Here is a 26,694-nt window from a genome sequence, read left to right as displayed (position 1 = left end):
TAACTCTGAAGTGGCGAGGCACTGGTGATGAACGGCACTGATTTCCGTGGAGTTTACTTTCGTGACTTGTCTCCCTGCGTCGTTAGCTGTTTCCCCTTTCGCGGATCGCAGTGTAGTAGGCTTAAAGGGGCTAGGTCAGGCAATTTTAGGCAATTTCAGCACTGATCAAATGGTCATAGAATTAACTGAAATATCACAAAAACGGCTCAAAACTATAGAAGATCTCAAACAAAACACAGGAAAGCCAAGACGGAACATGGATGGACAAAACTGGAGAGGATTAAAATGGATTGCATTTAGGTAAATTTGAAAAACGTCGGCCGGCCCACCTTTTTCAAATTTATATCAGTTTATATCAAAATGTCATTTACACAGCTGGAAAATCATTCTCAGTTGTTACGTGGCCGTGATTTTGCAAATGAAAGACTTTTGCTCTGCCAATCTGACATTTAGAACTCATGATTAACAAACTTAAACAAAATTACCTAAAATAGCGTGACCTAGCCCCTTGAATCAATTCTGTGTTCCAAAATTTTCATCAAATGGTGGAGATGAGTAGATTTGTTTGGAATGCGAACCCTCTTGGCTCTCAGAATTTAGGATTTCTTTTACTTTTGAGTGGTCTCCTTCTTTTGTAGCGAAAAGATAGACACTTAGTGAAGATTTCAAGTACAAAAATCTAGTAACGTAAAAAATCGCGTTCTTATGCTACAATCCTGGTCAAACGTCATGGGACACTATTCACTTTTGCCAACATATGGTCTATCTGTCCCTCTTCCCCTCCCCACCCCCCAAACAATGTTGATGTTGATTCATCCAAAGTAGACCCACTATTGCTTTCGGGGAAGGGGGGCTCGGAAAATTGAATAATGACTTCCCACTTCAAAATAATTCGTCACCAGTTGGCATTTTGTCAAGTGTCCCCAGGTCTTTTGGCCAGGATTGTAGCTCTTCTGTACGTATTGTCAGTCCTTTCGTTGTAGATGTATTTAAATCGACACAGGTGTTGTTGACGTCATAGATTGCTATAACGGCACCGGAGCATCATACACTGGCCGAATGAACGTGACGAAATCCGGACGCCCCTGCCTCGAGTGGCCTTACAAGGACCTCCCGCATAACTTCTGCCGTAATCCTGAAGGGCTTGGGGCGAGACCGTGGTGTTATGTTGGACCGGAGAATGAGGTGGAATTGTGTGATGTAAAGAAGTGTTCTGACATAAGTAAGTGATAACTTATGTTACCTAGACAGTCCAGTTTCCTCTATCCTATAAGTGTATTGTACTGTAACCTGACAGTCCCCCACCCAACCTCCTTACATGTAACCAGCTATGCTTCTAAGAAGATGGTTTTCAGTTGGAGTCACCCTTGACATCAGAACGAGAGCCTTTCAGTACAAAATCCTTAATCGTATTCTTTGCACATCGTGGAGATCACGAAGAAACTCTTGAGCTAATCAGTTGTGCCTACAGTTAAAACGTTTGGCCTACTGTTATTTCTTCGTTAAATACTTACAATATGAATATGCTCGAGTATCCCCCGCGCGAGTGTCACCGTTGCGTGACAACCCAATTGAAAGCAAGCAAGCCGTTACTAATTGTCACGCTCTGTTTAGGTCCTGCGGTGAATACAGGTTACAAACAAACGCAAGAACAAGTTCGACCTGTCGGTCGAACCATCTACGTCATTTCCGCCATCATGGCAGTTTTGATTGTGGCATTCCTGTCAATCATCGTGTACCTGAAAGTACAGCACAGAAAGAGCGCACTTCCGCAAAAGCAGAACACCTCTTCCGGTTCTATCTCCAAGAGTACTCAAAGTACAGTGCAGCAGCCGAGCTTTGATCTGAAGCAAAGCATCAGTGAGATCAAGTCATGTGTTTTCAATCAGGTTAGTTGCGTTATTTTGTCTATCGCCAGCTGTTTTTACTACAATTCTCAGTTGAGTAAAAAGCGACGAAATTTTGGTGACCAGGTTTTAGCGCTCAACTTGTGTTGTGGTAACGGGAAACTGGCTCCGTTTCCAGTGGCAACTTGTCGGCCTTAAACTTCATTGGCAGCAAAGCGCGCGAAAGTGCAGGCGACGATACTGTTACCATTGGAAATGAGGAAAGTTTCCCGTGGCAACACCGTAAGTCCAAAACTTCAACACCAAAGCTCCGTCGCGTCTTACTCAAACTGGTGGTCGTAGTAAGTCATATCTTGTGAAGCTGCTGTTCGATTTATTAACACCTAGTTACTAGTTGCAAACAGCCGGAGTTGGTGTATATATGATCGTTTGACAAAGGATTAAATCTCAAAGCGTCAGCCATAGGGCGGTTAATTTAAGGTTGAGCAGTTTTCAATTAAGTGTTCAAAGTAATCAGGTAATTACGTTGGTTTTGGTTTTGGTTTTGGTTTTACTACGGTCTGAGATTGGCTGAGCAGTCTAATTGGTAGGTAATTGGTCTGGTTATGGTTTTACGACACTCAATTGAAAACCAGTGTATCACAATCAAAGACTAAGGTCCCATCCACACTATGCCGGGGGAATTTAAAAACGCAGCTTTCACCCTTAAAACGCATCAAATGTTTTCCGTCCACACTACGCCGGAGGCATTTAAAAATTTTCAAAATGTTTTTCGTCCACACGGAAACGAAAAGCCGGCGTTTTCAAAATTCCTCAGGTTTGGAGAGCGTTCTCGAAAAGCTCCGTTTTCGTGACGGATTAGTTTACACGGTAGGCCTAACCGTAAAAGTAACGCCACATTTTCAAATTCCTCCAGCGTAGTGTGCACACTGCCTAAAATAAAGATTCGAGTCTGACTTCAGACATAGCAGGCTTTCAAGCCAGAGGTTTGTTCCGGTTTCTGTAGCATAAAGGAACTATGAATATTGTATCCACTCCTTGCCTCCTTCCCCCCGGTTGACATTCCAGACCATAGCAGGGTCTATCCTCGGCGTTTTCTCAAGTTGTCTCAACAAGTTACCGGCACCCATTATTTCTCATGGGTAGAGAGAAACACTGTGAGAGTGAAGTGTGTTGACCAAAAACACAACAAAAAAACTCCTGCCAACGTTCAAACTTAAGAGACTACTGCACCTCCCATGTGAAATAAAACCGTAATGGGAATCTATTTTACACGATTAGTATAAAGCTATTTTGAGGTATCTTAAGATTTGAGGGTAAATTTGTATTACGTAATAGTGATGTGGGATAGTGCTCACTCATGCTATTAAAACTGTCCTAAAAAGAAATACAAATCGCATTTTTTAACAGACATTTTACTACTGCTAAGTATTTTTTTTATTCGCCAACTTAGTAGAAACATTTTATATCATTTTTAGCAGGACCAGGAAGTCAGTCATGGCAAAGTGAAATTTCTTGAAAGTCTTGGTGAGGGAGGATTCGCCAAAGTCTGTAAGGGTGCGCTGATCAAACTCGAATCGGACCAGGAAGACGTGAAAATCGCCATTAAACGACTCAAAAGCGACGTGCCTCAAGCTGCTGTGGAGAACTTCAAAAAGGAGACGTCGATTCTGGCTAATTTGCAGGACATCAACATCTTGTGTTTGATTGGTGTGTCCACAGGAGAGGAGCCGCGCTACATGGTTTTCGAGTATTACACTGATATGGACCTGTATCGTTTCTTATTGGACAATGCATCCAAGCTATCGGGCTTGATACCGTCAGATATCTCTGAATATGACCTGTTATTGGACTTCTCGTTGCAAGTCGCCTCCGGAATGGACTTCCTTGTGGAGAATAACTTTGTCCACTGCGACCTTGCCGCCAGAAACTGCTACGTGACCGAAGGTAATATCATAAAAATATCAAACCTTGGCATCGGGAGCTACAAATACCCTTCAGATTACTCCTGGGGACACAGTAGCGCGTTACTTCCGGTGCGATGGATGCCACCGGAAGCGCTTAACACCCTGCAGTTTAGTCACATGTCAGACGTTTGGTCATACGGGATTTTATTGTGGGAAATTTACTCCTTCGGTTGCCGGCCGTACGTTGGCTTTACGAATCAGGAAGCCATTGAGCGAATACGTAATCTACAACTTCTGACATGCCCCGACAGTTGCCCTGCCCGGTTGTTCGGGCTGATGAGGGAGTGTTGGGAAGAAAACCCCTCGGATAGACCCCAATTTACCGAGATTTGCTCCCGACTCCGCCAATGGGCAGGCGACTCGATTGCGGAGAGCCATTAGTATTAATGACAGAGTCATCCAGTGGAATGCAGTGAAGAGTGAACCCTTAATAAAGAACTTGTCCTTCCTGTGGCACAGGAGACGATGGCGTCAGGGGGACATTTGAGAATAATCTCATATACAGTGCAACATTACTGAAGAAATCATTTAAGCTCTCGGTTATTAGTAAGACAAGAGAGCCAAGTATTTAACGATTCCTTGCTATTGTGACAAGGAACACGGAGAATATTGACACGAAAGCTAACTCGAGTACACCAGTAAAACTTCGGTAAACTTCGGTGAACTTCGGTAAACCGAAAGGTGTACAGAAAGCCAAGGTCCAATTTAAATTTGATATTCTTCTGTGAGGAAAGAAATATTTACCTTAAAAGTTCAGTTTTTACACGGAATTCATTTAGAATCGAGGATAAATAGTTTGCAGGTAGTGGCTTATTCTCCTACGTTGTCCTTGTCTGGATTGTCACACAATCTTCCTCAGTGGGGGAATTGCGTGACTACCGAGATAAAGGCTTGTGCAGGAGACCACTTAAAGAGTAATGTTTTTCAGAGGAAGAGGCAAATGTTTGAGCTTATTTTCCAAGATATATTTATTTATGCTATTGTAAACGCAGGGGCACCCTTGAGGTGCATTTTATTTTAACTTAAAATACAACAAAATATTACCGTAAAAGCAAATTGTTTTGAGCTAGAGTTTTAGTGTACATACATAAGGAGAACATTATCGCTAGAGAGTAGAATGCGCGATTTCCAAGTTCCGTGATTCTAAGTTATATCAATATGTAGCAAATGAGCATGATGAAACTGCCAATAGACCATTTTACAGTTGTCTGCTCAGTGACCTGGCCTTTGTATGGCAGCGAGGCTAGAGTTGACCTTGTTTTGATACAGACCTCACTGCTTTTGTTGTGTAAAACACGTTGTTCTGATGCTAACTAGGTGCATTTACATGACAAAAGCAGTGAGGTCTGTATCAAAACAAGTTCAACTCTAGCCTCGCTGCCATACAAAGGCTAGGTCACTGAGCAGACAACTGTAAAATGGTCTATTGTGCATGATTGACAGGTCTGTTGTTTAGTTACTTTTTTAGCGTTAGTATGAATTATGACTAAGTTTTGTTTGTAAATGGGAAAACCACTACTGTACCATGTTGTCATATTTAATTGCAAGAGAAGTCAGAGAAAGTTCACTTGCTCAAAGTTACTACGAACCAGTGCCCGTTACATATTTCTTAGTTAATACAAGGGCACGTGGTTATCAAAAAGGTCGTTTTTTTTTTTTTTAATTTAAACAGTCGATTTCAGGCTCTCAAGTTGCTCTTCTTGAAAATTGTCCACAGAAACAAGTTACATGGTAAATGGTTTGAACCCAGGAGTATCAGTAGTTCGTCTTGTGTGATCGTCCGGGTGAGGGTAGTTCTGAAAAGAACTGTTGTTGGTAACTGACGTTTTGACAACCTGAGCTTAAGTCGAAACTTACTAGAACCGACCAATGACTGCTAATAAACTTTACATGAGTCTTACACTTGAAACCATCATGGCTCAACTGACCAGACTATAACACCATCAACTGACTAACACTATTCACTTGACTCTGAAGATGACTTCCGCTCAGGTGTTCGAAACGTCAACCACCAACAACAGTTCTTTTCCGAACTACCCTCGCCCGTACGATCACACAAGACGAAATAGTAACAAGTTAATTTGTGATCATACTGATTTGTTCATATATGAATAACAGAGTGGAGAAAAGCTTTTCTTGTTTTTCTTACTTGTTTTTCTTTTCTTTTTTTGGTTTGAGAGTATGATTACTCTGGCAGGTCCAAAGTAACATGCTTCCAAAAAAGTGCCCCAAAAGAGGAAGCGAGACATTGCACATTTTCAAGAAGACCAGAGAAGCTCTTTTAGTCATAAATGTGGTACAATTTTACTAAGTGTACAAATGTATAACTGCATGTCAAGATGTATATCTGGTTTCATACATGTTATCAATAAACCAACATTAGATAAAATGGATGATGTTATCTTTTAAAACAGTTTCTTTGGTAGCTATGGATTTCCCAGCACGCTTTACGCAAGAAACCTGGAACAAACGTCGCCGCACTCCTCTCCACCCAGGAGACTCTTTATGCCGCTGACAGGGATACTAGTGGTACCTCGTGTAGGTTGAAAATGTTTTGGTACTACATGGGTACCACGTGGGGTGTTTCATTTCAATGTTTCAGCCTGCTTTGTTTTTGGTACAGCGAACCGGGTAACTTGCAACCTCGTTTCCACTGCTTTTCCCAATTTCAGAGGGAAAAGCCTGGTAGTTAGGTCGGGTAATTTAAAAGGCAAATTGGAACCTGGGGAAAAATCCAAGGTCATAGGATCCTAGTCATAAAAAGGCGTTGAATGACGACACTCCTCAGTTCTTTAATCCACTGTTTTTTCTTCAGTTTTGTTTCTTCGAGAGGGTGATATTAAATCAAGGTGTTTAATATTACATATCAAAATATTACCTGGAGTTTCTGGAAATTCCCGATTGACATTTTACAACTCGGTTTCAACTTACTGGAAAACTCAGAACAAATTCTCAAGGTATCTGAAGGTTTCTGTTAATTAAATTGCAGAAAACTTTAAGAACGAAGCAATTAAATCGCGCGTACGTAATTGACGAGTAGTTGGATATCTATAATTGGACCCCTACGTGATCGCGCGTCGAATACGTACGTGTGAGAAATAATATAAGCGCGGGCGGAACCAATCACTATCGAGAATTTTGTATTAGAGACAATTTTAAATTTCTTAACTAACATTTGTAGGAGTTTAGATGAACTACATGAGTCTGGGAATGTCTTTGCCAAATCCGACTCGCTGTTTCCTCTTGTTTGCGGAAAATAATGGAGTGGTTTTTTTTTCCTCATCAAAAATGCAAAAAACCTTGGAAATCTGTGTGAAAATAGTCGTAAACCTATGCGGAATTTTAAAATGTGACAGCAATATTCCAATTAAAACACTACCGAAAACGGAGACAATTATAAACCACTTCCAACGTTTTAAAACAGATTCATATCAAGGATGGGTGAAAACTCTTAGTCACGCATAAACCGCAATAGTTTTGGGAATAATTTGGAAGCAGTGATTAATTGATCATAAAAGAAAGACGAAATACAAAAGGACGTTCGATCTGAAATGACTAATATTGACAAGGTCGGTGCTTAACCGGGCGGACACTTCATTTTCTTATAAATGAGTAGCACTAAAAAGGTTTCTTAATGGTTTTATGGAAATACGGTTATGTATCCTGTTGCAACGATAAAACACAAGTTATCTCAATATATCACACTCAAATATTAGAAAGGGCTAGATTGCCATTAGTGGATAAATGCCTTATAGAACAGGTGCAAGGTAGATAAGTATTTGATAAATTGGAAAAATCACTAATGAATGAAGGAACATGGAAATGAATCAGTCAAAAACATCAAGAAAATCGTGCCCAGAGGAAAATAATATGTCAAGACAAATGATGTTTATTTTATATGTAGCCTCCTGTCAGAAATTGGAAACAGATAAACTGACAATTTTGACCCCGTGTGAATGTTATTGATATATCGCAGAAAAAAAATTAAATTTGGAAAAGAAAAAAAACATACACGACGGAAACGAAAAAACAAACAGTATAAGCAAAGTATTTACATGTGAAGATAGTACACTTCGAAATTAAGGAGTTAAAACACACTCTCGAATTTAATGATGTAGTTTCTGAAGGGCTATGATGAAAAGCCAGACTTTACTGTACTAGCAATGAATAAATGAATTGAATCAAAATTAGCAGAGAACATAACCTGCGTAACGATTGATATTCTAACAAATTTCTTTGGTAGGTCGAGTCATAACGTATTGATTTCTCCACAAGGATCTGGTAAAATTGAAATTCAAAGCTTGTAAGTCAAAAATGTTTTCTTTTTTAGAATTCAACCGGATGTGGTATCAACCGCAGGAAGTAACCAAGTTCCCTCCCTCAATGACAGTTGTTTCTAAAAATTTCAAGATATTTTCTGGAGATTTGAAAAATCCTCATGGTAGACTTGAAGACGCCTAATATAATTAGAAATCATGCAACAAGGGACACGCTTACAAGGAATTGATACGCGCCAGACGAAATTTCGGAAACTTAAAAGCGGCTAAGAGCCGCAGGGCATGCGTTTTATCTGGTCACTTGTGATGCAAAATAAGAACCCTTTTAGAGTACGCTTTTTGTTTGCAAAAATGTTACGCTAAAATGCGGCCCAGACAAAGCAAACTTCACTTTGCGTCAACTTGGAGACACTGAAGAGATAAACACCAACTGATTAGCAAAGAATCCTTTTCAGTTACTCCGGGCAAGGGGCGTAACAACTCCACTTTCACTCGCCGAAAAGGAATATTTCAAAACGCTAATTAAAAAATATTCTTCAAAGTTTGTTTTTTAAAGTTTGTTCGTCTCGGTTTTCAATAACACTGTCTACGACAACTGTCACTCAAAAAACTCCAACTTTCCCAAAAAGCAAAGTGATTTCGCCTTTGGCAAACTCGATCCCATAACAACCTTTTCGTCAGCTAAGTAAAAACAGACCATATTCATCGCATTCTGGCACGTAGAAAAGCAAACTTCCTCAGACAAAAGGCTGGAACATTTGATACTTGTCGCTGAATTTTCCGACAATTTATGAGTGTTTGTCGTAAACTTTGACAATGCTGACAGATTCAGCTGGTTACCATGCCAACCTGTCAGTTGGCTCAAGGCTAAGGTGAGCGCCTTTCCTTTTCGCTGTTGACTCAGCAGATAAAGCGAGGGAAGTTATGCAAAACAAAATGGGTTGGTAGTGCTAATGGACTAAATAGACAAAATATTTCAATGTAAATGAACGGAAATTTCGGCTTTGTTTCGTTGTTTGCCGAAGCAGCCAATGATGATAAAGTGACACAGTGAATTTGACCTTTCCGTCCTGTCAGTGGAATCATGTTTTCAGTAGCTACCGCTAATCCCATAATAATCCATTGGCGCTTCGCGAGAGATCACATGCGCCCCTTTGTTTCTGCAATGTTCGCTAGATATTAAGGCGGGCTGTAGGCTTTGAGACCTGTACAGTTAATGGCTATGCCTTGAAGGGACTCCGAGATGGGATTTCAAAGGTTCTACTGTCTATTTTGGGGATTTTATCTGTGGATTTTGTCTGGTAAGTCGAAATTGGCCGGGCGATGTTGTACGTGGTAGAAATGTGTTTGTTTGATTTTGTTCGTTCGTCAATTTACAATGCAATTACAGGAGTATGAATATTTCACCACCTATTCGGAGAGTACAGCAGTGCTGCTTCGGAAAATCGCTTTTTCGCGTTCACTGCGTGTTTAAAAGAAAGGACTTAGAACATAGTAGTGTTACAAGTGTTCTTAGCGCTTTGTTTATCACCTAAAGAATCATGATCAGTGCTTTTAGCCGTACATCTGTTGTGGCGATCAGCATAGATGCTAATGGTATCGTCTTCCATTTTTACGCTTTTCAGGAAGCCTTCTCTGGGGATTCCAACACAAACGGTCGCTCGATTCTCCAAGGTAGGCAGTGCGGAGTGCAAACCGTTGTTTTGTTTTTATATTACTTCTCTGTTTGCTTGTTTAATGTAAGAAATAATTAGACTTGACGTGGTATGTGCCTCTTGTGAATGCACCATGCAAATTTCGCCTTGTGTGAAATAAGTATCGCGAGCAATAAAGTGTTCAGAACACACTCTCTAGAATAGGAGTTCACACGCACGGCAATCAAAGGGAACGTATAGCTGAATGAAAACAACTTCACTGAATGAAATTTTTATTATATCCATACCTTGGTCGAGATTTCCTATCGCATTTCTTCGATTTCTTTCACTCATGCAGAGAAACAGCGGCAAGGCTTTGAAAGTTAATAGTGGCTTAGAATTCGCTTGAGGCCAGCTGGGTCTCTGCACTGATTGAAAAAGTTCAGACGGTGTGTTTGAAATTTTAGATAACTGCACTAATGGATAGCTGCTGAGAGTTGTAAAACAGCTAAAGGCCTCGACAATGCAGCGCGGCATCTCGCTTGTGTTCATTCGAAGTTTGTTCATTTCGCATTGTTTTCGTTGATGGATTCTGTGTTCCTTTCATTCTCTTATAATCGGCATTGGATAATCCTTCTTATATACATTTTCCATTTTGTTTTGACCTCAGTAAATTAGAAGGTCAGAAGAGCGATGGGAAATGAGCATTACATGTGAATCAATTTTGGAAAAGTTGTGTGTGTTTAAAATTTAGAGCATTAGTGAGCTGAATGTATTGTTTCGTTCAGCGCCATGAAGCATTGAACAGTTTGTTTTAGAATGTGCCGCACGGAAGACTTCATTGTTCTTCTTTGAAGTGTAAATGTGAAGAACAAAGAAAAAAATTAACGTATAAGTCGATCGGGACAGCAAATTTGCATGTGATAGTGGCTCGCTTCATTGAGTTGTTTACATGTTTAGTGCGTGTTCGAGAGGTTTAAATCGAGAACCTTGCTCTTGAAACGAAGTTTTCGCGTCGGAATTTCCTCGTTTTGGGGCCAATATCAAGTAAAAATACGAATTGCACTTGAAAGGTTAAATAAATATCGATGTTTAGGACTTGGCATAAAGTTCAGCACAATTTAATGTCTAGATTGTTATAATGGACACGCAAGTAGTTTTGCCTTTTATTGAGACGCAGCAGAGCTTAAAATGAAAATTCCGTGACATTATGATAAATGTGCATTTCACGTGAACAGCAGGGTGCGCGATTTAGAACATCCAAGCTTTATTTTAGGTTGTTTGGACTTGGTTGTGTTACGATTATTCACGGAATGCAGACGCAATATTCAAAATGATCTTGATATGAACATTTCACACTTGGACAAATGCCTGGGTATCAAGACGAAATTAAAAGCGTTTTGATGCTATGTTTAAGCCAGGCAATTGAATAAATTAACTGTTCGGTGTATGTGGAAGTGTTTTTGCTAAATCATTTCTCTCTAATATTATGGAACAGTAAGCTAGCAAGGGTTACACAATATAAAGATATCTGGTAGGAGAACAAAATTACAAGTGGCTTGCTGTGAACTGCATCAAATTTGTTCCAGATATTAGACTTTTTTATTTTACTGAGCTCAGTAGAGGACAAATAACAAATGGCTTAGGGTGATCAATTTATCAGGTTATGTGTAGACCTCTTGTCCCTTCTAACTGTTGAAAGGTGCACAAAAAAAATAATGAATAAAAGAAATGAATTAAACATAAAAATCAGTGGAAAGCCAGGAATTAGAGAAATAAATTGAAGGAAAATAAATCTCTTATTTGACAGGTTACTACTCTAGGTTACTCTCTAGTATTGCTGTTGATTGGCACTTGTAGTTATCATTAGCATTTTAGCTTGCAGCCCTAATAGGCTTGCCAAAACATTGCAAGAATTCTAAAATTTACTGCAATGCTTCCCACTAAAATGCCTCATAAGATCTACATAGTATTTTGCTTTTGTTCCGTTTGATATGAAAATTGCTTTTGCTTGAATCTTTTTCTAATAACCATGCGTTCCTTTGCAGCTCACAGTTGTCAAATCACTCAAAAGTATGTCCAGATTGTAAAGGTATGAACACTGGAAGGTTTTATGTAAGCAGCTGAGTAGTAGAGGGCTTTACTGGTGTGCAAAGTAGATCTTACAATGGAATCTGGATTTCACAAACCTCCAAGAAAAACCAAAACTGGTGCGTCGAATTGCAAGTATGAGAAACTTTTGCTTCTTTTTTTTACAGCTCCAGCTTTTAACAAACCTCTTCTAAATCAAACAGCAGAGGTAGGAGGCAGAGTGCAGTTCAAGTGTTACGTGAGTGGTTCTCCCAAACCAGGTATCACATGGTACAAGAATGGGAAAATAATAAAAAACAAGAGTGGATTGTTCAGTATCATTGACAGGTGTGTACTGTACCACTGTTGGATGTAACCAAAGTCAGGTCCAACAGCTACATCTAGGCTAGTAGTGTTAGGTCTTTCCTTGCTCTTCAGTCACTGATCCATGTTTTTAGGGGCTTTATGAAATAATAGCAGTTATCAAAATGTAATTTTTCCCTCACCCAGTAAATAAGTGTGAGGGTTGGTGGCATTTTCAGTGAAAGTCCTTGTGTTGTGTTCTTAGTGTTGTTGGTAGTATTTAATATGCAGTAATTGACTGCCTAGTAGGGCTGGGATCGGAACGTTTTGGCTTATAAGATGAATTGTATCCAAACTTTTTTGATCATAGGGTATTTTATCATATATAACCTTTCTTCTGCTTGATTTGGGTAGATGCACCGTATTGTACTTGCATAATTGCATAAAAATGTATAATCTGTAGAATGGTGTGTACACTGGATAAAATGCTTAAGAAAAGTTTGCTGTACTTTTTCTCACAGGAATGTGTGAGGGGCTTATCAGTGCTTCACTCTTGTCATAACAATAAATGGGTACTGGCAGATTGTCAAGATACCTTGAGAGAATGCTGGATGTTGAAAATGTACAAGCATTTCATCCAGAAGGAGAAGCATTAATCATGGTTACTTCAGATCAGAGTTACTTGCCTACTGGATAAGATAGTAGCAAAGAAATTTTACTCTACTTGTTTTAATTTTGTGTGTTGTTCTGTATGATATATTATTAGGGATTGGGGTTCAAAGCTAAGGAACCGCCAGTTGAAGCTGAGCGATGCTGGATCTTACACATGCGTAGCAAATAATTCAGTGGGAACAGCAAGAATACAAGCTTTTCTTGTTGTGGATGGTATGTTTACATTAAGTACATGTATGCTTAGCCATCTCCTCCTTTGCATCAAAATTACTCGGAGAAAACTTTCATTGAGGTGATGTCGAGATCTCATAAAGGTTTTGGCTAGATTTTCATGCCTCAGTGATATAATGGAAAGATGCTCAGTGCTATCTTGGCAAACTTGTCTAGACCTCACCAACCTTGTTTAGATCTTGGTAGACTTATTCAGATTCTAGAGAAGATCATAAGTTCTCAGGGTAATCAGGCCAAAATTTTTTATACAGGCTTTTTTTGCATTGTTTTTAAGACTGTGCAGTCTTGTTTGAAAGTCTTGCAACATGCCACAGCAGTAATATGATATTTTTAAAAATGATGTTAATTAATAAAATCAGGTACTGTGTATCTTTGAACTTAGCGAATTGCTAAATTATTAAATATATAAAGAAAAGAAATCTGTCTGAAACCTGGCATCTTAGTCATTGTTAAGTTCCGACATCATATTATGTGTTGTCTGCAATGTTTTACTGTTTTGGAGGTCTCATTGTCACCTTTGCTATTGTTATTATTTATTATTATTATTATTTATGGTGCAAATAAAAGGTGGTAATGATTTTTGTACCGCAAAACACCCTCATTGTTATTAGTGGACGACAAGCTGCAGGGACCATGCAACATTATTTTTCGTACTTGTAATGTTGAGTAGAAACTACTGTTAGTAGTAAGGGTTTTTTGTGACTTAAAAACTTAAAACATTCACCCACCCCTCCCCTACCTCTCTCTGTGCAAGAAAAGTTTTAGAATTTAGGGGTGTACAAATTGTGAAAGTTTAGGCAAACATTCTTTTGGAGATGAGCTGTAAAAAACATTTTTCCTTGTGACAGACAGGATTTTAATATTAATAATAATATTGTTTTATTCATGGCACACAAAACTGTGATTTTGACTCCCAGAGGTGATTTAAATCTCAATTCTCAGAATGTAGACATCTTCCTAATACATGTATTTCATGTTACTTTATAAAAGGTATAAAACCCACGACCCCTCAAAGCAAGTCAACACTTGGTAAGTTTATAATTTTATTTAGTTGTTATATCAACGGACAGATCTTTCCTTGTCCTCAAGTATTAAATATATTTTGGATTGTGCTAGGTGGGAGAGTTTGTTTTCTTTTGTTATTTTGTTTCAATTAGATATTAATCTTCGAGTCTGAAAGAATTACAATGCGACTACCCTAACCAAGACCACCCAAGAATATTATCAATTTTTTTTATGTAGTGTCAGCTTGATGACATTGATAAACTGTCTTAAAATTATTGATAACATATCAGATTTTCTGTTGTTCAAACTAAATTTTGTTGGGTAACCTTGGTTGAAATAGTTGTACCCCAGATGCATTGTTCTACCACCTATATTCATCTTTGTTCCTCAGTAATGCCAGGAGGATTATCACAAATTGATTCACAAGTGCCTCTCAAATACTTAATTGTGCTGTAGTTAAATTAAACTCCAAAATAAACAAAGAGTAGACAATTTGGCACCTTCTGTAACAAATCTCTTTTGCCAGGCTGATAGCCAGCTGGCTGTCCTTTATTCTTCCTCAGTGTCAAATTGTAACATGAAAATATTGATTGTTGATGGAAAAGATACAACAATTGCTTCCTTAAAGTTGTTAGCTAGTGATTTCCCCTTCATAGTGAGCAGATAAAACTAGCTCATTGAACTAGGGAAACACCTTATTTTAATTGTACTTATTTTGGACTGCAGTTTATTTGACAAAGATTAAGATCTGAATACCCTTTTCTTTGGCTGCTGTCTTCATCTAGTGCATGTAGCAACTGAAATATTTTTTTTTACTTCTTTGTTCTCCTCCATATATGTTAAATTACCCTGAAATAATCTTCATGTATGTTTGTATGTCGTGGTTAGTTGTTAGTTAATGATGTGTAGTGCTATTGATCCCAGACATCAGTTCAAATGGCTCTTTTTTTCAAGTGGTTGCATGCACTGTAGGTTTCATTCATGGATTCAAAAACAGTGATTACGTGAGGACAAATTTCATGATTGTGTGATGAGTGAATCTCTTGCCGCCGGGGAAGGTGCTTCACAGTTTGTTTTCAAGTTTGTTGAGTTTCGATCTTTCTAGTAATATGCAATTCAAGATATGCTGCAGAGAAGAGTTTGAGTGATGCAAAACCCATTGCATGGACAAAATTTGCCTTGAACTTGGTTCTTTTGAGGAATTTGCAACAGCTGTGCTTCAAACTGTGGGCAGGAGATGTTTGTCATCATGTGTTCACTTTTTTGAATCCGCAGCTAAAACCAAGGGTGCGTGCAACCACCTGAAAAAAAAAAGCGACGTCAACTAGGATCAATAGTGGCTATTTAAGATGATTTCCACAGGACATTTGAGCAATAATGGCAAAAATTACGTTACCAAAAAAACATCATGGCATGGTAATATTTTGAATACAGTTAAGAAGAACTTATCGAGACTTAAGATCTCAAGCTGACCCAAGAGGGAAAATTGAACTTTAAGTTATCCATATTTCAATTAAAACAGACGTTTCGCGTTAGTTTGAAACACAATGGCACACACTTTAAGCATTCTTGGGAAGTTTGACATAATACATGTACTTTCCCGAGAATACTTGAGAATTTAATCGCTGGGTCACTTAGAGAAATGAGCTACAGTGTAAAATGAGTAGTTTCAAATAGCATTCCAAAAGTTACCGTGCTATGAGTAGATTTTTAGTAAATAATTTTTGTACTTATTGCTTGAACTTTTGTGTGGAATCTGTCTTAATGTAAGTAGTATGTTTGCTGTACGTGATTGGTTATTGAGAGAGTTTTAAATTTTGTCTCTAGAAAACAAGTCACCTCCCTCTGTTCCAGTACCTTCCAGTAGAACGACCACTACTTTTACTACACAAGGTATGTAGTGGCATAGATACATTAACATCACTAGTAAACAGTAAAATGCTCAGTTGAAAACAGCTGAGATTACCATGCAGACAAAAGTTTTTTGCAGTACTTTCACATGGCTCTGATTTTGTTAAATAATTTGTTTTGCCAATTTTCAGCTGTGGCTTTCTTGGCAGTGCAGTGTTAAATGTTGCCGGCACAGAGTAACTCCTGTTACAAATGTGTAATAGGTTTGTGAGTTAGTGAGAAATCATTTCAGCCAATTCCAGACTTGTTTTAACCCTTTTGCCTTGGGAGAGCACTCGTGTGTTTGGATCAATTCTGGCCGAGTTTGGTGACATTCTCAATCTTGTGAAGAGCTACTCATTAAACCTTTGGGTGACCGGAAAAACGTTTATATAAGCTCAAGTGCTGGGCCCCCAGTATTTCATGGTTAGGAACCTTTGAGCTCCTTGTATTTTTTCTTAGACCACAGTCTTGCCTCCCCCCCCTCCCCCCCTCTTATATGGTATAGTTCACCATCCCTTTAGGAACTTTTTTTACAATAATTATGCAGCCTAAGTGCTGGGCCCCCAGGATTTCATGGTTAGGAACCTTTGGGCTCCTTGTATTTTTTCTTAGACCACAGCCTTACCCCCCCCCCCCCCTCCCCCCTCTTACATGATATAATTCACCATCCCTTTAGGAACTTTTTTCTACAATAATTATGCAGCTTCTAGTGCAGTTGTTATTAACCTATTCATTGAGAGCTGTATGGTATCTGTACGGTATCTCATACATGAGGGTAGGGGGTCTATGTAATTTATTAAATTGGAAAAAATGCCCCAGCAATTTAGGGCTGAAAGGGTTAAAGCATTAGTCATGCCAGTACATCTTCTCCTCTGAGACCTTGTCTAGTTGTGTATTTCATTTTTCTGTTCATTGATCATTTCTTTGCAGGCCTTTTTCCTAAATACTCCAAACAATCAAATCCTCAGCACAGTGGATTTGATCAGGGAAAGGACAAACCAACAGCTAATGATTTGTAAGTAGATCTCAAAAATACTGTACAAAAGGCAAAGGATAGACAATTATCACGTAATATATCAAACACGAGAGACAGTGTTTCACTGGAATGTCCAAACACTGAGAAGAGAGTTGAAAATACGACATGCAGCAAAGTATTTTTGATGAAATTCGAGGTGTTTGGATAGCCCTTGAAACACTGTGTTGAGTGTTTGATATATCTTCTCAATCAAAACAAAAACTAAGGAGTAAACGGAGAAGTAATATCATCAAAATTTATTCTAATTAAGACGGGGTATCTAAACCTCCTTTATGGTTGTGATTTTCTTTGTTTTAACTTGATGAATTATTAATAAGTTTGAGAATAATTTATCAACAACACAAGCAGGTTGATGGATTTGGGAAAATTCTGCCTGCTCTCGGAACCAATCAGATTGGAGGATTTGTTATATTTTACCTGCTCTCGCATTAAGAGAAACAACATTTAACAAAGCACCATATTATATTGTTAGCTCTAGTAATAACATTAATTTGCCTCAAATAAGTGCCCACAGACTCTGAAGGTCCAAAAATTTAATAAGTGCCCAGTGTGCTTCATCGAATAAATACATAATATATGGCTGTAAATAGGTTATGTTTCATTTTACTTTGAGTATGGTGATTGCCCACAGTCTTCCAATGCTCTGATTTTTTACCCAATTATTTCTCTTTTTTTCCACAGGGAAATTCCCACACCTTCACCTCTTCCAGAAAATGGCTCTTGTGTCATTTATAATGGCTCTGTTTGCTCAAAATACTTGAAGGGACAACCTATCTACCTAAAAAGTTATGAAAGACTGGAAAACTTTGAGATAAAACTAAGCACTGCATATAACAACATCCGGCATTTGAAAAAAATCAGTGAACACTGTCGACCTTTCGTACAACCTCTACTGTGTCATTTCCAGTTTCCAAGCTGTGACAAAACATCTCGTGTTCCAAAGAAACGGCAAATTTGCTACGAGGAATGTGAAACCCTTCGTACCAAGATTTGTGCCAAAGAATATATTTTTGCAAAGAGAGCAAAACTGCAGAAACTTTTGTTCCCAGAGTGTTCCACTTTGCCTCGCAAAAGTTCAAAGGCTGGAGAAAATTGTATAAAACTGGGGGTCACTGAGCAGAGGATTCAAAATCCTGTTGAAGTACGAAGTAAAGGTTAGTGTTGATGTTTTTCTGCTTTCTTTCCCTGAAAGTCTATAGTCAATTAATGTGGTTTATTTTGTTGCACAAGGTGGTTCAAACGTTAAAGTCTGTGGATGAAACCCTAGTGTGTGGCCATTCAAATGAAAGCTCTTGAGCAGTACTTTCATGTGGTACTGTTTATTATGTTGTACAAGGTGGTTCTAACTTTTATGTCTGTGGATAAAACCCTAGTGTGTGACAATTCAAATGAAAGCTATTGAACAGTGCTTTCACGTGGTGCTGGTTTTTATGCTGTACAAGGTGGTTCTAACTTTTAAGTCTGTGGATGAAATCCTTCTGTTTGACTATTCAAATGAAAGCTGTTGAGCAGGACATGTATATTGTACAAGGTGGTTCTAACTTTTAAGTCTGTGTGTGAAACCCTAATGTGTGACCATTTAAATGAAAGCTGTTGAGTAGTATTTTACTCACTTTTTGTAGACAGGTTCAAGATCTAGAGCCTCACCATTTTTACGTTCTATTTTTTTACAATTTCAGCCTCGCCCTTCACTGGCTGTTACACTGATAAGGGAGAAAATTTCCGTGCTAATGTGAGCGTGACAGAGAAAGGCCTTGTGTGTCAGAGGTGGAATTCATCAGATCCTCATCACCACATTATATCAACAGAAGATTATCCAGAGCTTGCTGGTGGACATAACTTTTGTCGAAATCCTGGAGGAAAAAAGAAGAAACCTTGGTGTTTTACTACCGATGCAGACACCAAGTTTGATTTTTGTGATATTCCAAGTTGTGGTAAGTTAACTGTGGTTTCTTCCTCCGTTGGGGTATACGGAAATCTTGTGAGTTGTTGCTTGACTAAAGAAAGTGTGAAGCTGGAGCAGAACTCAACGTATTGCGTGACAATGATGTTGTTTGTAACGTCACGCAACGCATTTGCCTCTGGGGCCCGTTACTCGAAGGTCCCGAAATGTTTTCGCACCCGGAAAGCCGTAGAAAAATCTCAAACTTTATGACTACAGAGCTGAGTTATTCACATATTCTGAATAGAAACAGAGGTTGCGTTCCGTACAAGAAGTTTCAGGCGTATACACCTCTCTGTCTTTAAATACCGAATAACTAAAAGTGGTTTATCGGGCCCGAAAAGTTTCCGTAGCTTTCGAGAAACGGGCACCAGGTTTGGTTAAGAATGGTTTTCTTTGTTGTGCACGTCGCATAGCAAAGCGTTCCGTTACACGTACCGAAGTTAGCTTGTTTCTGCAGTTCGCTCCAGATAAATCATTATTTGACTCAAGACACGGGTTTTTTAGTTAAGTAGTGGAAGTCCAGTGGATAAAAGCAGATGAAAGGCTGTTACGAGCAGAGGGATAGGACTTTAGCCAATCCATGGAATTGTTATCCAAACCTAGAGATTTCATTTTCTTGAGCAAAAGTTGGTGGTCGACTGTATCGAATGCGTTGCTGAGGTCGAGGAACACGGAACAAGTAACGAACCCGTTGTCCATATTATCTAAAATGTTCTCAGTAAAATGAGCAAGGGGCCACCTCAGTTGAAAGGTTTGGGCGAAAACCAAATTGTTCACGAGCAAGGAGTTTGTTCTCTTATATTATCATTTTAGAGTAACACTCACCACGTTTTCAGTTTGTTTTTCCCTCTTGAAATTCTCTCCAGCTGATTATACCACGTGACTTACCTTATTTGTAAGTTTGTACAAAAAATACGAAAAGACTGGAGACTAATGTCAGAGATTCTTTTTCGTTGTGCTCGTGAGTGCTCGCGCGGGATTTTGATTGGGTGATGAGAGTCGGAAACTTTCCGAGGACCTCTACGAAGAGAACGCAAATTTCTGAGGCTCCTTAGTAATATATCAAACACGAAAGACTGTGCGATGCACAGCGGAGTATTTTTGACGAACGTCGAGGTGTTTGATATATTTGTGTTAAAACTAAATCGTGAACATTTATGCTTATTAAGACCAGATACCCAAACACCGTCACTGTCTTGATTTTCTTTGCTTACAGGAGCTCTGTCGCGGTATTTTGAGTTATTTTGGCCACGTACAAAATTACCTTCAAATTGAAAGAAACCTGAAAATAGTTACCTACTAAGGTAGAAAAACACCAAAGAGATAATAATAAGCCTTAAATGAACAAGGATGGTTAAGGATGGAGAAGATTAACACAGATTTCAAAAGCCAAACTTGAAAGATTTAGCCTAAGCCTTTCAAGATGCTCAAACCGTGACGTGGCTCCTTTAAACATAATGAATTATCACTAAGTTTGAGAAGCACAAACTTGAACATCTTGGTAACAAATTGATGTGATTTTTCAGATGATCCGTCCGCCAAATCTCTGCCAGTACAGGTAGTGAGTATTCTGTACACAGTCATACCGTGTTTGCTGTTCGGCATTGCGTTCTCTTCTGTCGTCATCTTCGTCTGCTGGCGTTACCATAAACAGATCATTTACCAAGCCAGCCAATCAGCGGCTATTCCACTGGTGCCTGTTGTTGGTAAACCAACATACCCGAAGGTGCGTCAACCGAGTAGGAAGTGGGGGAGTGGTGGTGATGTCGAGTTCTGCGGAGTTTTTGTCTTGTTGGTCTTTTCAACGATCACATTGAAGTTTGCGGGCGTTCCTTTACTAGTGAAATATAAAAAGTCACATTATAGTTCAGTCACGTTATTTTGAGTTACAAAATTACCTTTAAATTGAAGGAAACCAGAAAATAGTAGTTTACTAAGAGAGAAAAACACCAAACTCAAAGAGATAATAAATCATAAAGGAACAAGGATGGTTAAGGATGGAGAAGATTAACACGGATTACAAACGACCAACTTGAAAAATTTAGTCTTAAATTTTCAGGATGAGTAAACTGTGATGCAGCTGGTTTACTTACCTTAAGTTTACCTTACCTTACTTGATATTTCAATGAGCACTTAAAATCATTACCGGACGCTTTTTCGTTTAATTCTAGACTTACCACACTTTGTCATGTTGGCGTTTATTTCTTATTTTCTTAAAATTAAATGCTTCCTCGATCCATAGCTCAAACTTACTACCCAAAAATCAAACTTCAATTTTTGCTCCAAGTTTTCAATTTTGCTTCTCAGATCAAAGAAATGCGCCGAGAGACTGTCAGATTTCTAAATGATTTGGGTGAAGGAGAATTTGGCAAACTGTACAAAGGCGAAGTCTTGGAAAAAGTTGAAGTCTCGGAAAAAGTTGAAGGAGTGCAAACAACACGAGCCATCTTGGCAAAAGTCCTCCGAAACAGCTCGTCCGCGAGTAACCGGGAATGCTTCTTACGTCAAGCGGAGACTTGGTCCAAGTTTAGCCATCCTAACGTCATCAGTATCATCGGAATGTGCTACAACGGACCTCCTACGTGCATATTGTACGAGTGCGTAGAGTATGGTACTTTATATGATTACCTGGTTGAGAACTCACCTCTGGAGTGCCCCGTCGATGACGATGATGATCCAGAAACCCTGAGTTACCACGATCAGTTACAGATCGCCATTCAATTAGCTGCGGGAATGAACTATTTGTCTCAACATAATTACATCCACGGAGACTTGGCGGCTCGTAACTGCGTGGTAGGGCCACGCATGACGGTCAAAATTACGGACGTGGCGTTATCTAGGAACCCTTTTTCAAATGACTATTATCGTAGCCCTAATAGGCCCCCGATGCCTCTACGTTGGATGGCCCCTGAAGGGATCCTAAATTACAGGTTCACTGTAGAGACAGATATATGGTCCTTCGGAGTGATCCTTTGGGAAATATTTTCTTTCGGTTTAAGGCCTTATGAAGGGTTCACGGACGAGGAAGTTATGGAGCGTATTAGAGAACATGATTTACTGCTTTGCCCAGCGGACTGTCCTGCTAGAATTTTCGTTTTAATGAAGGAATGCTGGGACATTTTGCCGCCAAGCAGGCCGCGGTTTAGTGCGATTTACACTCATCTTTGCACGCTCAGATGGGACACAAACGGACCACGCCCTGTGCACGAGACATTCGAGAGAGATTGCTTTCACGTTGATGTCTGATCCGTAAATTACGGCACGTAAGCGATTGTCTTTTTGTGTATGCGACCAATTGCAGTTGCTAATATGAATATATATACCCAATGGAAAACAGAGTTTCGTACCTCTTTGGACGCCGAAAGCTGTCTGAAATGGCTACGAGAAACCAGCTGGTGATTTCTGTAGTGTCCGCAAGGAAGGCAATTGCGCAGATGTTCCATGTCATAGGCTTCACTGTAGCTTCGCACGCAGACGCTCTTTGGGAACGTCACGCAATGTTCTTCCCATCGGGGAGGAAGATTGCGTGACGAGCCCAAAGAGAGGCTGCGTAAAAGAGGCTAGCTTCATTATCGCACTCGATAGATGGGCGGAAATCGAGCCAAGATGTCATCAGTCGGGGGGAATATGCATAATCTAACGCGAACATAACCTTCCTAGTAATAAATGCAACTTACTTTTTGCGCATAGAACTCTGCTTCACGACACTTGATAGAAACGAGGTGAAAACATGGAGAGTAACATGATCAGATGGAAAAAACATTAAGTTCACACATTGTGAACGCAAATTAATTCAAGGAATTTGACAAAAATTAGTAAATCGCTGTAAAAGAAAGAGGCTTCAATCAAGTACAAAGAGCGTTACTCCTTCAACTAGTCAGGAACAAGTTAAGTTTATTGCAAATCTTTGATACACTTCGGTATATTTTCCGAGTTTTATTGTCCAATCCGAGGATTGCTCAGTTCTTGCGTCAGCTTCATATTATATACGATGTTGCAAAAGAACGTTTAATCGGAATCTAGTACCCAGACATTCTAACTATTCGGGAGAAAAACGGAGTCTGGGTACTGGACAATCTGGCTACCAACTGGTTCAACAAAGTGAAGCGAAGCTCTGAAAGCAAGATTAAGTCTTGAAGGTATCGTGATGTTTTGATTAAGCACCCCTTGATTATCCTGTCTTCCAGTCGAAGTTTCTGTTTACAATCACGTCTATCCTATTAAATTAACGCCATTCTTGACCACAGAGCCTCATGTCCCCCATACCGTGAGACCTTGTGCACTTTTTGCTCGTGCCAAGGGCTCCCCGGCTTAGATGGACGGGCAGCTCTGGGGACGACAGTGCTTTTCTTATGTTTTCTTTTCTCAATGTTCTCGCTCAGTGTGAGGAGTTAGTTCCATTATGATTGATAGTTTAAGTCAATAAAACATTTAAAACACCAATCCGAATGAGCGTCACCAGAATTTATTAAGCACCCGGACGCTAAATCGAATCTTTACGGTAAAATAGAGTTAAAAAAGCTTACAAAATTTGACCATTTGCGATTTATTAAAGTTGGGAAAGAGAGAGTAGTTATCAAGTTTTGTTGTAGTCCTTCTAAATTTAAGGTAACTTCTTTAATTCTTGTACAAAGAATAGCAATTTAAAACTAAATAAAAGGTTATTGTTGACATCATCTGCAAGTTTGCTGTCCAGCAGTCTCCCTCAGTAAAGACACTTGCAATTCTATGACCCGGGAGTGTAATAGCCCTCATTTCATTGTCACAGCTCTAGTGAGCCAAATTTACCCCAATCTGAAAGAAGTTATGTACTCTACCGAACTGATGCGGGTTTTATGCGGGATTTTCTTGTGCGGTCTAAGGCTTCGTCCACACCGCTGGAGGAATATGAAAATGGAGGTTTCACTCTGAAAACGCATCAGAGGTTTTCTTTCCAAACTACGCCAGTGGAATCACCAGTCATTTTGTGTTTGAGGAAAACTAAGGCGGGGGAATGTCATGACTATAGCATTTCTCCAGTTTAAAGAGCGTTTTCGAAAAGCTCCGTTTTCGTGAGGGATTAGTGTGGACGATAGGCCTAACCGTAGAAATCAAGCTGCGTTTTCAAATTTCTCCGGCGTAGTGTGGACGCGGGGGCCTAAAATCTTAAATAAAACCTCCAATAACGACTAATATGGAGCATAGAAATAGAAACAGCAAACCTTTCTTAAACGGATCCTTTAATGGGACGGACACTTAATAGTTGAGTGTCATTTTATTGAATGTCTGATGTGGATAAAGCATCTACAATAGATACATCTCGCGAATTCTACAACATATTAACAATGGCTTCCATTTGGCGCGAGAATTTGTCCCCGGACAAATATCCGACAAGACGAGAAGCGAACAGTTTTCCGATAGCCCGAAGAAAACTGAGCGTTGACGAACACGGGTAATGTCCTTGGACAAATATTCACGCATATTTTCGCGCCAAATGGAGACTGTTATGCTTATTATCTTTCAAATATTTTTCGCAATACGCGCGTTTTGAAAACTGGGGAATATCTCTCGGATATTCCCCAGTTAGCTAGGGCATGTTCAGTCACGTGACGCGATTGGACCAATCGAGCGCGAACGAAAATATTAGATTATAATGAGCGTTGTACTATACTACTAACCCTGATATTAACATACATATTCTCCCTATCGGTCTCCATTAATTTCTTTTAACACTAGTTGGGAGATTTCACCACAGTAGTTAGTTTTCCCTCAGTTATCAGTTCCATTATTTGTAAGGAGAAACTGGATGGCGTCACTTTTTAAGACAGATCATGTAATTTCTGACGGGCGATGGGGTTAGGCAATTACTGGAAAAAGTCTTAACACAAAGCTTAGGTGGAGAAATGTGCACAACAAATAAAGGGAAAACAATCAAGCTAGAGATTGAATGAGCAACAGTTAAAAGAAGAAAAAAAATGCCAAACGCGAAGTTGCAAACACTCTTGTTTGGACTTCCCTTGCTTGTTTAAAATGAAATGGTACATGTCTTTTTAGCCTACACGGGCCCTCTGTCAGTATATCAAAGAGATATGATGACCTAAAAGAACGTGAAAAGTTAAGAGGGAATCCACCAGAAGTTCGATTAACAAGTGAAGAAAAACTTTGTACCGAGATTATTTACATCGTTTCGCAAACTTCTGTGCGACTGTTTTAAATATCCTCTCAAAAGAAATCATATCTAACACCAAATGTCGAAAACAAATTTTGAAGTCCATATTAAACACTTGAAAGTACTGGTGAAATGAAACTGACGGAAAATATTTTTACCTGTATTTGCAAAATTTCTCTGAACTTTGAAATTTATTTCCTCGAATTCCCCTGGGAAATTGTTTTTGGTGTTATTTCAGACAAATATATATTTCTAAAGCTTTTATCAAATGCAAAAAAGACCGTAATATGCTTGAAATTATTCTGGTACAAGCTTTTTGTCCACTAAAAAATTAAGTTGCTCGATTTCCTATCGGTTTTCGTCTTAACCTGTGACCAGGCGTCTTTTTGGCCTGATTACAAGTAAATAGCTGAAAGAGATGGAGATTCCCACAGCGTACCACAATGTGCAGACAGCGTTTCTCAATTACCATGCAATTCAAATTTTGATGATGGAATACGTAGCTATGACCAGGGACCCGTTTCTCCAGGATCCCGAAAAGTTTTCGCACCCGAAAAGCCGTAGCAAAATCTCAAACCTTATGACTACAGAGCTGTTTTATTTACGTATTCTTAATATGAACAGAGGTTCCCTTCATACAAGAAGTTTCAGGCATATACACCTCTCTGTCTTTAAATACCGATTAACTGAAAATGGCTTTACAGACCCGAGAAGCTTCCCGGGCTTTCGAGAAACGGGGCCCAGAGCACTTCATCACTGCACTAGCCAAGATGCTAGTGAAGCCAATTTTAAGACAAATAGCAAGATTAGTTCCTAGCTTATGTAGCAGATACAATCGGGAAAGTAAAAGCAAAAGATCGCGTGTAAAGTACATTACATTTCCTTGTATTCCGCCTCGTTCTTGATTGCACCAACTATTCAGGCTAACTGTACATTTTTACTTGTGTATAATTAAAATACAATGTGCGTTAGTTTGTAGCAATGTTCGATACCGCTTTCTATGCACAGACACCAAGCTCATGTATGTTGTGCGGCAGTACTCTAGAAAAAAAAAACCCAATTAACTTTGTTTTCTCATTTATTTTCCTGGAAATATCAAAGTGACTCTTCTGGCCCGTTACTACAGTTGTTGATGAGAGAGCAATTTTGTGGCTTTACCCTTTGAATACCAAATTTTCGTCAAAAAAAAAATCGTTTTTAACCGTTTAGTCAGGTTTTTTGGCAGCCATGACGCTAAATAAACCTAAGTTTTGCTAAGAAAGCTTTTTTTTTTACCAAAAGGAGAGATTTTTCGAGGATTACGTACAAAATTGAGCAATATTTCAATTCCGGGCATGCGCATAAGCCAAAATTTGGACTCAATTTTGTTTGTTACCCCTTTCCTTTCTTTTTTTCTCGGCCCTTCTACTCTGAGTACCTTTTGCGTTGCATGTTCTTTCCGGCTGCTGTGAAAATTTGGATGTTAATTACGGGCGAAGCCTAGAAATGGACCTTGATCAATCATAGGCGTTGTGGACCATTTTACCACCCTTTTTGCACCAAAACTGATAACGTTGTTTTTGGATTTGCGACGTCGGAATGTCGTCGATATCTAAACCTGACCATTGTACGGAAAGGGCTAGCCTAGTACTACTGTCTGCTTATCAAGAATATCTGATGACATTTA

The 26,694-nt window shown here is 39.2% G+C and overlaps 2 protein-coding genes across 4 annotated transcripts in view; both read left to right on the top strand.

The window, feature by feature from the left end:
• LOC145468779 (tyrosine-protein kinase transmembrane receptor Ror-like) overlaps positions 1-7,149 on the top strand; it is a 32,091-nt gene extending 24,942 nt beyond the window's left edge. For all 3 annotated transcript variants that reach the window (XM_081452471.1, XM_081452472.1, XM_081452470.1), the window contains exons 11-13: positions 1,022-1,222; positions 1,615-1,889; positions 3,326-7,149. In XM_081452471.1, the coding sequence (XP_081308597.1) occupies positions 1,022-1,222; positions 1,615-1,889; positions 3,326-4,195 (1,346 nt within the window). In that variant the 3' untranslated portion in view covers positions 4,196-7,149. The remainder of the gene's footprint in view (positions 1-1,021; positions 1,223-1,614; positions 1,890-3,325) is intronic.
• Positions 7,150-8,969: 1,820 nt separating this feature from the next.
• Positions 8,970-24,272, top strand: LOC145468784 (inactive tyrosine-protein kinase transmembrane receptor ROR1-like). The gene is made up of 12 exons (XM_081452477.1): positions 8,970-9,392; positions 9,717-9,765; positions 11,774-11,817; positions 11,984-12,143; positions 12,865-12,983; positions 13,992-14,030; positions 15,834-15,899; positions 16,830-16,914; positions 17,617-18,089; positions 18,615-18,869; positions 20,407-20,606; positions 21,188-24,272. Exons 1-12 carry the CDS (start codon positions 9,335-9,337, stop codon positions 22,124-22,126), a joined length of 2,487 nt encoding a protein of 828 aa, XP_081308603.1. The 5' UTR covers positions 8,970-9,334; the 3' UTR covers positions 22,127-24,272.
• The last annotated feature ends 2,422 nt before the right edge of the window (positions 24,273-26,694 follow it).

The sequence above is a fragment of the Orbicella franksi genome, chromosome 14 (genome assembly GCF_964199315.1).
Source record: "Orbicella franksi chromosome 14, jaOrbFran1.1, whole genome shotgun sequence".
Taxonomy (NCBI): domain Eukaryota; kingdom Metazoa; phylum Cnidaria; class Anthozoa; order Scleractinia; family Merulinidae; genus Orbicella; species Orbicella franksi.
This window is presented reverse-complemented; position numbering and strand designations above follow the sequence as displayed.

Coding starts and splice junctions, on each gene's coding strand:
- LOC145468784 (XM_081452477.1), top strand. CDS start 9,335: ATGGGATTTCAAAGGTTCTACTGTCTATTTTGGGGATTTTATCTGTGG. Junction 9,393..9,716: donor TTATCTGTGGATTTTGTCTG/GTAAGTCGAAAT, acceptor TACGCTTTTCAG/GAAGCCTTCTCTGGGGATTC. Junction 12,144..12,864: donor TTGTTCAGTATCATTGACAG/GTGTGTACTGTA, acceptor ATATATTATTAG/GGATTGGGGTTCAAAGCTAA.